The sequence below is a fragment of the Bombina bombina genome, chromosome 4, assembly GCF_027579735.1.
Source record: "Bombina bombina isolate aBomBom1 chromosome 4, aBomBom1.pri, whole genome shotgun sequence".
In the NCBI taxonomy this organism is placed as follows: domain Eukaryota; kingdom Metazoa; phylum Chordata; class Amphibia; order Anura; family Bombinatoridae; genus Bombina; species Bombina bombina.
In genome coordinates, this window is record NC_069502.1 from 732,522,668 (window position 1) to 732,538,254 (window position 15,587).

At 37.1% G+C, this 15,587-nt stretch overlaps 1 protein-coding gene across 1 annotated transcript in view; it reads right to left on the reverse strand.

Moving 5' to 3' along the window:
* SLC18B1 (solute carrier family 18 member B1) overlaps nt 1-15,297 on the reverse strand; it is a 204,047-nt gene extending 188,750 nt beyond the window's left edge. Inside the window, exons 1-2 of the mRNA XM_053710946.1 lie at nt 15,241-15,297; nt 5,684-5,890 (exon numbers count right to left, since the gene is read on the reverse strand). Coding sequence (XP_053566921.1) covers nt 5,684-5,825 — 142 coding nt within the window. The 5' untranslated portion in view covers nt 5,826-5,890; nt 15,241-15,297. The remainder of the gene's footprint in view (nt 1-5,683; nt 5,891-15,240) is intronic.
* Nucleotides 15,298-15,587: the final 290 nt, after the last annotated feature.

A 15,587-nucleotide genomic window follows, 5' to 3' on the forward strand; every position in this document is an offset into this window, starting at 1 on the left:
CTAGACTTTGATACTGACCAAGATTTGATTGGAAAAAGCTCTTCTCTTCAAGACTGACAGAGCCATGTTTTTGGTATTCAATTAGATGATATCAATAATAGCATCACAAACAAAAGCATTTGCAAAACGAATATGTTCCAGACAAGATTGAAGATCCTCAACAGAATTTTCTGGAAGCTGCTCACACAAGCAATGCTAACTGCTGGATTGAGTAAATATCCTGTTTGGATAAAGGCCCTCCTGTGGAAAGACTTTAATTTCCAATCCATAGAGTCTTTGAAAGAGGTACTATCCTCTAGGGGGAATAGTAGTCATTTTTGCAAGAGTAGAAATTGCACCGTCTACATTTGAAAATATTTCCCAAAGATTCACTCTGGTAGAAAGCAAAGGGAATATCTTTTTGGATTACAGAAGTTGTGTTAAAAGGAAGCCTAGACCTGGACCATGACTTAGAAATGATTTCAGTTACAGCGTCAGGGACTGGAAAACCTCTTTGGTCTTAACAGACGGCTTGAAAATCAAATATAACTGTTTAACTGATTCTTCCCCAATTGGTTTAGAAATCCTGCACCCGTTATGTAAACAATACCTCCTTCAAAAGAGAAAGATGTTCATTCAAACATAAAGCAAGCAACTGTTTAGTAGATCTGATCCTCTGAGAATCAGAAGTGCCTGAAAAATCAGATAAGCTGCTTATTTGAGACTCTTTTGCGCTTACAGGGAAGAGGCATGGCTGACAACAACTCAGACACAGTAGAACGCATACAATGTCTAAAACCAGGAGCAAAATCTGAAGGACTCCCTTAACTGTACAAACAGAGAGAGGACAGACTCCTTTAGAGGCAAGGATAGCATTAAACTGGTTGGAATGAATAAGGTGATCCATAAAAAGAATTTATAATATTTACCTGGAGAAGCAAACAAGCATAACATTGCAAAATAAACACGTAAATAAGTTTATAGTAGACCCTTCTCTAAAGGATGTACATTTAAAGATATTGGGACAGTTACATCATGCTCCCTGTAATAAAGCAGAATACAGACAAAACAATACCAGATTATATTATAGGAGACATAATAAGCAAGCGGGGACTTTTAAACAATAAAGTCAAAGAGCTAGGGGAAAGACAGATATATGAAAAAATATAGGTCCTTTTAGATTAAATAAAATGTATAAAATATAACCCAGTGCAGGAAAGAGAAGATAATCTTACCTCTTCCAAATCTGTAAGAAACATTACGCTTATCAGAGATGCAACAAGAATATGTCAGAAGTATTAATCTGAACTAAGAGATAGCATGATAAAACGAGGTGGGAACAATTATTTTTCATTAAAGGGTAAACCTCTTTGTGTAATTATAGTGAATAAATATAATGCACAACATACAAATATAGCCAAGCATAATATTTATTAAAAAATATATTACCCTTCAGTAATAAAACAATGGAAAAATAGCTATTTTAAATCAGCAACAAAAGGAGCAGTTGAGGAATTTGAAGAACGAAATAGCCCAGTTACCAGCTGTGACTGCTGTGCTAATTCAGTTCACAAAAACATAAAATACACAAAGAGACTCTCCCTCACATTACTAAACCATTAAAATACCTTTTACTATGTATATAACAGAGGGTACAAGGCTGCATTGAGATGAATGTCCCAGGTGATTTAGCTGATAGGAATAAAGAAGAACAAAAATGTTTGGTGTAAACTCACAAAAAAAGGACCCTGTAGCCATATAAAACATCTAGACAGCATTAATACTAGTGAGAAGTGGCAATGTCTGTTATATAAAATGTCCCATGGCTATGATGTGACATTACAAATGTACCTGCTAACAGCCTGTGGGCTATGTGAGTGCAAATGATGAAACAGTCTTACCTGACAGGCACCCAACTCCACTGAGCTTACCAGCCTTAGATATGGCTGCTTCCATTTGATAGCCCATCCACTGCTGAGCACATTAAAAGCAGAGGATTTAAGTGAGGAGTATACTGACTAACCAACAGGAGGAGGCTAGGGACCTGTCCCTGCAACATCTGTGCAAGACCTGTGACCAACTCTCTCACTGAGAGTAATTGTGTCACTACCCCATACTCCAGTCTCCCCTCTGTCTCTTTGTAGCAGCTCTCTGAGGGGGAAATTTGGGCCTCGAACCAGGTCTGAGAAACCTCTCAAATTAAATCTGAAGAGCACCTCAATTCTTCACTAACCTCTAAAGTTTAAACTGACATAATGGTGAAGTGGGAGGGATGAAGTGCACTTGACAGTTTGGGAAAACTTTGCCTACTCCTAGTGGCATGGAAGTGAATCCCAGCATAATGAATCATGAACTCTCACCACCTTATTAAAGAAAAGGGCAGCTAAGACATATTTGTAGCTGCATCTGCTATCCACACTCAGACCACACCCGACCACCTCCCCTATCACATTAAGGAACCTTAATCCTTCCCATCTACCACCGGCCTTAGTCTATTTAACCTACATAGTCCAGCCAACACCAAAACATCCACAATAGTTTTTTTTTTGAGAGGCTAACATTAAAATTGGAAAAAACTACCACACAAATAGCTCACAACATGTAACAGATATGAAAAATAAAACAATCCTCGATCTTATGTAGCAATTTAAGGGATAGGAAAGTCCAAATTAAAGTTGCATGATTGATACAGAGCATGCCATTTTAATACACTTTAAAAATCACTTCTATTTTCAAATGGGCTTTGTTTTCTTGGTATCCATTGTTGAGAAAGAATATGTTCATATCCTACACTAGATGGAACTAGATAGTGATTGGTGAATGTACACATTTGTCTCTTGTGATTGGCTAACTAGATGTGTTCAGCTAGCTGCCAGTCGTGTAATGCAAAGGATAAAAAGTCAATGGAGCAAATTTAATAATAAAATTGTATGTTCTATATGATTAACATTTTGGTGTTTACTGTCCCTTTTAAGTGACTATCTCACATTAATACATATGTCACATTAATGCATACGTTTGGATCATGTGTTATATCATTTAGGTCAACTGCAGATCAAAAATGTTCTATTATTCTTGTTGATTATTCCATGTATGAAAAAAGCCAAGGGGACATAAAATTGCAAATGAAAATGCTCTAATGAGTTATATGCAAGCAACAGTGCAATAATAAAAATGTTCTAACAATGAGTTTAACTCACGCAAAGGGGTTAAACACATCCTTAAAGTCAGCTCCAAAACAGCAATGTACTACTACTGGATCTTAGCTGAAAACATTTGGTGAGCAAACTACAAGAGGCATGTGTGTGTGGTTATCAACCACTAGTTAGCTCTCAATAATGCATTCTTGCTTAAAAGGGATATGAAACCCAAACATTTTCTTTTGTGATTCAGAAAGAATATACCCTTTTAAAAAAAGTTTCCAATTTACTTCTATTATCAAATTTACTTAGCTCCCATTATATTCTGTGTTGAAGAGATAACTAGGTAGCATCTGGAGCACTACATGGTAGGAAATAGTGCTGCCATCTAGTGCTCTTGCATATGGATAGCTTTTTTGCCCCCCAAGAAATGGACCGGCTCCTAAGCAAACACCCTGCTTTTCAACCAAAGATAGCAATAGAATGAAGACAAATTAATAGAAGTAGATTTGAAAGTTTTTTAAAATTGCATGCTCTACCTGAATCATGAAAGAAAAAAAATCTGAGTTTCTTTAAGAGCTAACTGCATTACATGGATTAAACACAAAGCAATAGTGCAATAATAAATAAATGCAGAGTAGGATTTCATAAATGATTGGCAATAATCACCTATTTAAATAATTTTTCCATGAGTGATATAACAGTAAAAAGTAAATAGCATAAAATATATGGATATAATGTTAGGAGAGCCAGTATTCTCCTAATACTTATTGTATTCCTTGATGAACTTTACATTATATTGTTGCATATACATTTTTTGTATAACTGGATTTATGACATAATTTGTCAGGAGTATATATCTTTAAGAGGAAGTCCACGTAATTTGTTTTTATCCAATAGGATTGGTGAAAGTCCTTTAAATAGATAGCAGTACTAAAGTGTTTCAAAGAGCTAAGATTATGGATTTTTAGCCAAAAAACACATCAGAGCTCTTCTCTTAGACACATGGACTTCTAATATGTTTTAATTGTTTATATAAAATGTATATTTTAACAAACTTTTTCTTTTTGGTGCAATAATAAAATGCTCTGTGTGTTAAAGTCAGATCCAAAACAGCCAAGCACTACTGTAACCTAGCTCAAAACATCTGGTGAATAAATGCTAAGAGAAATATTTGTGTGGCCCCCAATCATCAGCTAGCTCCCAGTAGTGCATTGCTGCTCTAGAGCTAACTTTAACAATGTGTTTACCTGTTTATAGGGGTTAGACACAATTAGTGCATCGTCTTTTTGCACTTTTGTGTCCGTTTATGGTTTCAGAGAGAATGGTACTGGTAAAGTAATATGAAATGCATTATGTAAAACAGTTAAAGGGACACTGAACCCAAATTTCTTCTTTCGTGATTCAGAAAGAGCATGAAATTTTAAGCAACTTTCTAATTTACTCCTATTATCACATTTTCTTTATTCTCTTGGTATCTTTATTTGAAATGCAAGAATGCAAGTTTAAATGCCGGCCCATTTTTGGTGAACAACCTGGGTTGTCCTTGCTGATTGGTGGATAAATTCATCCACCAATAAAAAAGTGCTGTCCCAGGCCTGAACCAAGAAAAAAAGCTTAGATGCCTTTTTCAAATAAAGATAGCAAGAGAACGAAGAAAAATTGATAATAGGAGTAAATTAGAAAGTTGCTTAAAATTGCATGCTCTATCTGAACCACGAAAGAAAAAATTTGGGTCCTTTTAACAGAAAATTATACAATTATTCTGTAAGTCTAATACACTCTGGTACCACTCAGTACATACAGAAAGAGAAGCAATCTACCAGGGACAAACAACAGCTCAGTGGCTTGTTCTATGGTTACCACTTGGCAATTGCCTCTCTAGCCCAACTGTGCTTTTCACAGAGGAAAACTTTCCTGAAGTATATCAGTCTGATCCCATCTAACAAGGTCAGTCCAGCCCCGAAATACCAGGCAATACCCCTCTGAACAAAGGAAATGGCAACCCTAGACTATCGTTTCGGTCTCCATTGGGCCTCGTCAGTGAGATGCAGCCATATCCCTCTAAGCACATTGGACAAGGAGTCCATGACTGGTTTATCCCAGTGTCATAATCAGTGTTGTCTCTAAAGTCAGATTTTGTGAGCGGCCCAGCAGTGAAGCATAATATAACCATATCTTACTGTCTGCATTGTGTAGTGCTTACTAACTGCACGGTGTCGTCCACGGTTTCACTGCTGGGCCGCTCACAAAATCTGGCCTTAGAGGGAACACTGGTCATAATACAAATACAAACAGAAAGAGAAGCAGTCTGCCAGGAACAAACAACAGCCCAGTGGCTTGTTCTATGCTTATGGAGTAGCTTCTTTTAGCCCAATAATTATTTTCATAGAGGAAAACTTTCCTGAAGTATATCAGTCTGATCCCGCCTAACAAGGTCAGCCAGAGTGTATCACTTACAACCCTTAGACCAAGTTCTCTGTGGTTGCAGCAGATATAGGAACATGCTAGTGTTTAAGCAAAGAGTATTATCAGTGGTGTAGTAGTCCTTCATTGTCCCTCACCTTCCAAATTCTTTCTCAAATCTCTTGTATCATTATTTTCATGGATAGGTTGATTTGTTGAAGACTGGATAGATTGATTTGTTGAGTCTTCAACAGCACCATCAATTTCTGGAGAATCCATCCACATAGTTGATGCTTCCATGTCCTATTAGCTTATTGTAACCTGGTAAACCCTTCAATGTGTTATTGTATCAATAGGTGGGAAAGCTAGAAAAAAGAAAGATATAAAGTTTAATTATAGAAACATTTTAAATAGTGCAAATGCTCTGAATAAAAAGTCTAAGTTTATGGAGTCATAATTAAAAAAAAAGGTACATAATCTGTGTGCACGGCTCTGGTCTTACGCGTTTTGGCTTAGATGCCGTAATGATAGACCTAAAAGACAGCTGTGCCATTCACTCTTAAAAATACAGTGCAACCATTTCATTGGATATACTAGCACACACGATAATTAACCCTTTTATTCACACATGATTTTCCTTGCTATTTACATGCCAATCAACAATTTGACGTTTAACCACTGTCCTTAGCTATATTTCTTAATACTATCCTAAATCTATCGCCTACTTAATGAAAACCATACAAATATGGCCCTTAAAGTTTAATTACTTTAAAAAAAAAAAAAAAAATTATTAGAAGCTGGAATAGTCTCCATGGTCTCTCAAATTCATGTACCAAGGCTAAACCAATGTGAGACACAAACTGAACAGGGATTTTACCACTTGATTGTCCAGAACACCTGCAAGGCAGCTATTGAATCAAGTCCCCCTAACTTGTTACCCCCACACTGCACCATGCATCTGGCTAATCTGGTCCACTTGGTGAGTTGAAGCAGCTGAGAAGGAAGGGGAGCCTAAGCATGTCTTAGTGACTACAGGAAAGAGAGAGTAACATATGATGTATGCACACATTTTGATTCACTATTTGTATAAATACAAGTTACTGCATATCAGATTCACATGCCAATTTTCAGTGGCATACCTACATATGCTGTGAGGGCCTGTCTAACAGCATTCAAGGTCAGAGAGCTGGCCAGTGTGTATTGTGGCAGTGAATTTGTGTCATGCACGCCACTGCTGACTCTTTGAGCTGGTGTGGCGTTTGAATACTGGTGCACGTGCTCTTACAGCATATGTGCATATGTCACTAAAAAACAGCAGAACCTTTTACTAGAAGCATATTTACTAACGTACTTTGTAAAAAATGCTTATATTTCAAACTGATATGCACCCAGGCACATCTCAATTTTGACCTTTCTATCTCTTTAACTCGCTGAGAATTTTAGAAATTAGCATATCCTAAAACAAAAAAAAAAAAAATCGGATAAGGGTGTAAAAATGAGTTTCAATTTATGTAAAACCTAATTAAAGGATGAATTACTAGTGTTAAAATATTATTTTTTGTTTATTTGTTTAGGTTTTTGAGTATGCATAAATTGTCCAAATTAGATTTGGCCTCTAGGAAATTTAAATTATCTGTAGTTTTCAAATATAACAACACTTCATACTACCATTTTTGACAAAAAAAAAACAAAAAAACAGGTTTTCTGATATTAGTAATTGGCAAATTGACTAGATGCTGAGGTTTAAACCAAAATATGTTTTATGGCACATTTTATAAGTTAGTATAAAATATTTAGTTATGTTTTATACTAACGATATGACTGGGGTTAGACTTGTCAACAGTAGATTCAAGTCCAGAATAGTTCCTCCAAAAAAGGCAAGTGGTTGAAGGAGTTTGGCTTTTGAAAAACAGCTGCAGCAAACAGTATGTAATTTTTTTTTAAATGTTTAGACTTGGCTTATATGTTATTCTATAAAAAGACAATGGAAATGCTTTTTAATCACGTAGGGCTAGATTACAAGTGAGGTGCAAACGGTTTTGACCTATCGCGTTTTAGCGAGCCATTTTCATTCCGCTGATATTACAAGTGGAGCGAAATTGTGAATAGCGCCAGCGCAATCGCCTTTTACACTTCAAACCTTTCCACGATCTCAGAGTTGTGGTAAACTGTTTTCAGAAACTAAAAAGGTGCACAAAACACAAAATATACATTGCAAAGTACACTTATACTCATAAACTACACTATTAACCCCTAAACTGCTCTCCCCCCACATCGCAAACACTAAATAAAACTATTAACCCCTAAACCGCCACACCCCCACATCGCAAAGTCATAAACTACACTATTAATCCCTAAACCGCCATCCCCCAAATCGCAGTCATAGTACTTTTTATTTTTTATAATGTTAGGATTATAAAAGGTAAGATTAGGTTTAATTTATTTTTACAGGTAAGTTTTTTGGTTTTTTTAATGGTAGTTCAGATTTCTTTTGTAATCTTTTTGTATTTTAATATGGATTAAGTTAGGGGGTGTTACCTTAATGGGGTTAGATGTTAGTTTATGACTAGCAATGTGGGGGGTTGGCGGTTTAGGGGTTAATAGTGTAGTTTATGACTTTGCAATGTGAGGGGTGGCGGTTTAGCGGGTTTTAGGCTAGGAACTTATGATAGGTAATTTTTTTCAACTTTTTTGTCTCCATTGATTTTTATGGGGGGAAAAATGCACGCGCACGTGATAACTACGGTTAGGAATTTTGCAAAAAAAGTTTTTTAAAAAGTTGTAATACGAGCAGAACCCAACGAGCACAAAAAGCTTAGCACAAGCGGTGTTTTTCGTTAACGAAAAAAAATTACAAATACTGCGCCACTTGTAAGCTAGCCCATAATGTCCCTTTAAGCCCTAAGTAAAGACAGCTTTAAAATAAAATCAAACTTTTTAAAAATGTTATCTTCTTAATATTTACATTCTTACTATTAAAGTGAAAGTAAATCCTAGCGTTTTACAAACGCTAGGATTTACTATTGAAACAAATAAAGGGCACTTTCAATTATGAAGTATAAGATACTTCATGTAGAAAGCTCCTTTAATTTGATTCAACCAATCGCGGCTCTTAGCTCCTACAGCAGCGCATGGCTAAAACAAAATTTGGCTAAGAGGTGACGTTTTCACCTCTTAGCCAATAGCCGTGCGGAAAATCTGGCTCCCATGGGCGCCAAGCCAGATTTACCGCACGGCTATTGGCTAAGAGGGGAAAATGTCACCTCTTAGCCAAAATATTTTTTAGCCGTGGGCTGCTTTAGGAGCTAAGAGCGGCGATCGATTGAATGAAATAAAGGAGCTTTCTACAGGAAGTATCTTATACTTCATGAATGAAAGTCCCCTTTGTTTCAATAGTAAATCCTAGCGTTTGTAAAACACTAGCGCCTAGATTTAGAGTTTTGCGGTAGCCGTCAAAACCAGCGTTAGAGGCTCCTAACGCTGGTTTTTAACCGCCCGCTGGTATTTGGAGTCAGTCATTAAAGGGTCTAACGCTCACTTTGCAGCCGCGACTTTTCCATACCGCAGATCCCCCTACGCCAATTGCGTATCCTATCTTTTCAATGGGATCTTTCTAACGCCGGTATTTAGAGTCTTGGCTGAAGTGAGCGTTAGAAATCTAACGACAAGACTCCAGCCGCAGCAAAAAGTCAGGAGTTAAGAGCTTTCTGGGCTAACGCCGGTTCATAAAGCTCTTAACTACTGTGCTCTAAAGTACACTAACACCCATAAACTACCTATGCACCCCTAAACCGAGGTCCCCCCACATCGCCGCCACTCAATTACATTTTTTTAACCCCTAATCTGCCGACCGCACACCGCCGCCACCTACGTTATACTTATGTACCCCTAATCTGCTGCCCCTAACACCGCCGACCCCTATATTATATTTATTAACCCCTAATCTGCCCCCCACAACGTCGCCGCCAGCTACCTACAATAATTAACCCCTAATCTGCCGACCGGACCTCACTGCTACTATAATAAAGTTATTAACCCCTAATCCGCCTCACTCCCGCCTCAATAACCCTATAATAAATAGTATTAACCCCTAATCTGTTCTCCCTAACATCGCGACACCTAACTTCAATTATTAACCCCTACTCTGCCGACCGGACCTCACCGCTACTATAATAAATGTATTAACCCCTAAAGCTAAGTCTAACCCTAACACTAACACCCCCCTAAGTTAAATATAATTTAAATCTAACGAAATAAATTAACTCTTATTAAATAAATTATTCCTATTTAAAGCTAAATACTTACCTGTAAAATAAACCCTAATATAGCTACAATATAAATAATAATTATATTGTAGCTATTTTAGGATTAATATTTATTTTACAGGCAACTTTGTATTTATTTTAACCAGGTACAATAGCTATTAAATAGTTAATAACTATTTAATAGCTACCTAGTTAAAATAATTACAAAATTACCTGTAAAATAAATCCTAACCTAAGTTACAATTAAACCTAACACTACACTATCAATAAATTAATTAAATACAATACCTACAAATAAATACAATTAAATAAACTAACTAAAGTACAAAAAATAAAAAAGAACTAAGTTACAAAAAATAAAACAATATTTACAAACATTAGAAAAGTATTACAACAATTTTCAACTAATTACACCTACTCTAAGCCCCCTAATAAAATAACAAAGCCCCCCAAAATAAAAAAAATGCCCTACCCTATTCTAAATTAAAAAAGTTCAAAGCTATTTTACCTTACCAGCCCTCAAAAGGGCTTTTTGCGGGGCATGCCCCAAAGAAAACTGCTCTTTTGCCTGTAAAAGAAAAATACAACCCCCCCCAACATTAAAACCCACCACCCACATACCCCTAATCTAACCCAAACCCCCCTTAAAAAACCTAACACTACCCCCCTGAAGATCATCCTACCTTGAGTCGTCTTCACTCAGCCGAGCCACCGATGGAACTGAAGAGGAGATCCGGAGCGGCAGAAGTGATCCTCCAAGGGGCGCTGAAGAAGTCTTCCATCCGATGAAGTGATCCTCCAAGCGGCGCTGAAGAAGTCTTCCATCCGATGAAGTGATCCTCCAAGCGGCGCTGAAGAAGTCTTCCATCCGGGCGATGTCATCTTCCAAGCGGGGTCTTCAATCTTCTTTCTTCAGGATCCATCTTGCAGACCTCCAACGCGGAACATCCTGCTGGCCCGACGGACTACCGACGAATGAAGGCTCCTTTAAGGGACGTCATCCAAGATGGCGTCCCTCGAATTCCGATTGGCTGATAGGATTCTATCAGCCAATCGGAATTAAGGTAGGAAAATTCTGATTGGCTGATTGAATCAGCCAATCAGATTCAAGTTCAATCCGATTGGCTGATCCAATCAGCCAATCAGATTGAGCTTGCATTCTATTGGCTGTTCCGATCAGCCAATAGAATGCGAGCTCAATCTGATTGGCTGATTGGATCAGCCAATCGGATTGAACTTGAATCTGATTGGCTGATTCTATCAGCCAATCAGAATTGTCCTACCTTAATTCCGATTGGCTGATAGAATCCTATCAGCCAATCGGAATTCGAGGGACGCCATCTTGGATGACGTCCCTTAAAGGAGCCTTCATTCGTCGGTAGTCCGTCGGGACAGCAGGATGTTCCGCGTCGGAGGTCTGCAAGATGGATCCGGAAGAAAGAAGATTGAAGACCCCGCTTGGAAGATGACATCGCCCGGATGGAAGACTTCTTCAGCGCCGCTTGGAGGATCACTTCATCGGATGGAAGACTTCTTCAGCGCCGCTTGGAGGATCACTTCATCGGATGGAAGACTTCTTCAGCGCCCCTTGGAGGATCACTTCTGCCGCTCCGGATCTCCTCTTCAGTTCCATCGGTGGCTCGGCTGAGTGAAGACGACTCAAGGTAGGATGATCTTCAGGGGGGTAGTGTTAGGTTTTTTTAAGGGGGGTTTGGGTTAGATTAGGGGTATGTGGGTGGTGGGTTTTAATGTTGGGGGGGGTTGTATTTTTCTTTTACAGGCAAAAGAGCAGTTTTCTTTGGGGCATGCCCCGCAAAAAGCCCTTTCGAGGGCTGGTAAGGCAAAAGAGCTTTGAACTTTTTTAATTTAGAATAGGGTAGGGCATTTTTTTATTTTGGGGGGCTTTGTTATTTTATTAGGGGGCTTAGAGTAGGTGTAATTAGTTTAAAATTGTTGTAATACTTTTCTAATGTTTGTAAATATTTTTTTATTTTTTGTAAGTTCTTTTTTATTTTTTGTACTTTAGTTAGTTTATTTAATTGTATTTATTGGTAGGTATTGTATTTAATTAATTTATTGATAGTGTAGTGTTAGGTTTAATTGTAGATAATTGTAGGTATTTTATTTAATTAATTTATTGATAGTGTAGTGTTAGGTTTAATTGTAACTTAGGTTAGGATTTATTTTACAGGTAATTTTGTAATTATTTTAACTAGGTAGCTATTAAATAGTTATTAACTATTTAATAGCTATTGTACCTGGTTAAAATAAATACAAAGTTGCCTGTAAAACAAATATTAATCCTAAAATAGCTACAATATAATTATTATTTATATTGTAGCTATATTAGGGTTTATTTTACAGGTAAGTATTTAGCTTTAAATAGGAATAATTTATTTAATAAGAGTTAATTTATTTTGCTAGATTTAAATTATATTTAACTTAGGGGGTATTAGTGTTAGGGTTAGACTTAGCTTTAGGGGTTAATACATTTATTATAGTAGCGGTGAGGTCCGGTCGGCAGATTAGGGGTTAATTATTGTAGGTAGCTGGCGGCGACGTTGTGGGGGGCAGATTAGGGGTTAATAAATATAATATAGGGGTCGGTGGTGTTAGGGGCAGCAGATTAGGGGTTCATAGGGATAACGTAGGTTGCGGCGGTGTACGGAGCGGCAGATTAGGGGTTAATAATAATATGCAGGGGTCAGTGATAGCGGGGGCGGCAGATTAGGGGTTAATAAGTGTAAGGTTAGGGGTGTTTAGACTCGGGGTACATGTTAGAGTGTTAGGTGTAGACATAGGAAGTGTTTCCCCATAGTACACAATGGGGCTGCGTTAGGAGCTGAACGCTGCTTTTTTGCAGGTGTTAGGTTTTTTTTCAGCTCAAACAGCCCCATTGTTTCCTATGGGGGAATCGTGCACGAGCACGTTTTTGAAGCTGGCCGCGTCCGTAAGCACAGCTGGTATTTAGAGTTGCAGTGGCGGTAAATATGCTATACGCTCCCTTTTTGGAGCCTAATGCAGCCCTTCTGTGAACTCTAAATACCAGCGGTATTTAAAAGCTGCGGGAGAAAAAAAGCATGCGTAGCTAACGCACCCCTTTGGCCGCAGAACTCTAAATCTAGCCGTAGGATTTACTTTCACTTTAATGCAAGCTGTCTCAATATAAATATTTTAGACACCAATGAAAATATATAAGTATTAGGCAATCCCCCCCCCAGTTCACAATTGTGACCTCAAATTCTCAAATAAGCAGCACAGTGAATTTGTCATTAAAACTCATCTTTGAGTATATTGATAAGAACGGATAGGCAAAGTAGACAAAAAATCTATCATGCACATAATATAGAAATATTTAAACATTTGAAAAATGCAACCAAGGAGAAAGAGTGGCAGGAGCACTTTGTACTTAAAAGGACATAGAAGAGCAACAGTAAAATGCTTAAAGGGACAGTATACACCAATTTTCATATAACTGCATGTAATAGACACTACTATAAAGAATAAGATGCACATATACTGATATAAAAAACAAGTATAAAACCGTTTAAAAACTTATTTAGAAGCTTCCAGTTTAGCTCTGTTGAAAAGGTTAGGCTGGAACACCCACTGCAAGTGGCTGTATAGCAAAAACAGCAGACACTCCTCCCCTCCCTGCATATGAAAAGACTCTTTAAACAAACAGGAGCAAGCTGGAGTAGGTAGACAACAGTATACTTCTGAAACTTTGGAGTTTGGTTAGGAGTCTAAAAATCAGCAAAATGTTATTTAAAAATAAGCAAAACTATACATTTAAAAAAAAAAAAAACTGTATAGGCTATATAAATGGATCATCTACAAAACATTTATGCAAAGACAATCTAGTGTATAATGTCCCTTTAATGAACAAGAGCATTCTTATTATTGCACTAATGCTTCCACAAAACTGTGTTTAACCCTTGGAAAGCACTGAACATGTCTGGTAATTTGTAGCAGTGAAGAGGTTAAACACACAGTTGTGTTGTGTAGCAGGGCATTTTGTAATTGCTCTTTTAAGCCCTTTAACCCAGCCCCTATATATGCAGTATTTTTTTAATTCCAAAGGGTGATATTACATATCAAAGAACATATCACACTCTCAGTATTCTTGAGCAAGAGTTGTACTCTGACCTGCACGTGTATAATCTGTTGCTAAAGGGAAAATAGCCGTGAAACTGCGCATATGTACTATGTAATACATTACAGCTCATAATAAATAGCAGCTATTAAATATACTTTGGAAATTAACTAAATTATGTAGACTGTAAGCTCTTCAGACCAGGGCCTTCTTCCTCTTCTATTTGTTTTGTATAGTATATTTTATGTATTTCTTATTTTCCTACCATGAATCTGTGTCATTATGTATCAAATACTCAGCACAAAAAAATCTGGCATTGTTTTACAAATAAGTAACAATAATATACACAAAACACAAGTACAATATAACATTTTTCTTATGCAGTTTTAATATTTTTCTGCTTAAAGAGACATCAAACCCAACTGTTCTTTCATGATTCAAATTGAATATACAATTTTAAACAACTTCCCAATTTACTTCAATTACCAAATTTTGCTTCATTCTCTTGCTATCCTTTATTGAAGGAGCTGCAATGCACATCTGGGAGCTAGCGGAACACATCAGCAAGCCAATGATAACAGGCATATATTTGCAGCCACCAAGGAGCAGCTGGTTCACAGATCCTGAGCCTACTTAGGTATTCTTTTTAACAAATGATACTAAAAGAACTAAGCAAAATAGATAAATAAAATGGAAAGTTGTTTACAATGTTAGGTTTGATCTAACTAAATCATGAAAGAAAAAAAAAACTGATGATCAGTAATACATTAAATGTACCACAGAACATATAAATAAAGTACTTGTAAAATATCAAATTAAAAGGAAAAAGGGGGTTAATACAATATAGTGAAGACAGTTGAGAAAAGGTCAATTGGAATAATATCAGATGTTTTGTGGGGTAGCACGTTTGTTCTGGAGGTAAAATAAATGTAATCTTTCAAGCGCCACCCGTTGCACACCAATAAATTATGTGGTTTCCACAATATCTTGATCATTGTTTCTTACTATGTGAAGTTCTTGTGCTATTTCCATTTTAACAGAATACAATGTTAAGGTAATAGAATTACTTGTTGACCGTATCTCATCTGTATCATGCTACGGTTGCTACCACCCCGTTTATTCTCACACATTTACCCAGTAACTGGTTGTGAGACATTAGCAAATACTGATGACAAACAAATATGTATAAGCACTGAAAACTGACATTCCTTACAGGCTTCTTAGCTACATATGTAAGCCCAAGATTCGATTGGAAGCTATGAATGTTCTCTGTCTCTCTATTCCCTTATAATATAGAACAGCCTCTGAACTCTGACATCTTATAACCTTCACTTACTGTTCGATTCACACTTACTTTTACTGCGTCCTCTCTTGCTCTCTCTACACGTGACCAAGAATAACACGATCCAGCAATAGCTCCCTCCTCCAAGAGGCCCCAGCTTGTTTCCTTGTGATCTGTACTCCCAGTCCCTCCCTCACTATCACAAGGAGGCTGCATCTTGAATAGAGCAATTCATAACACATGCACTATACACAATAGGAGTTACATGTAATCATTACTATTGAATCAAACAACGTATAGACGAATTCTGCATAAGGATTAGAGAATGGGTTTACAAGCTTAGTGAAACATTTAAAAGTTGTGCTTCTGAAATAGATATTCTCTGCAACATACAATTGGCATCTCTTTGTATTGTTGCA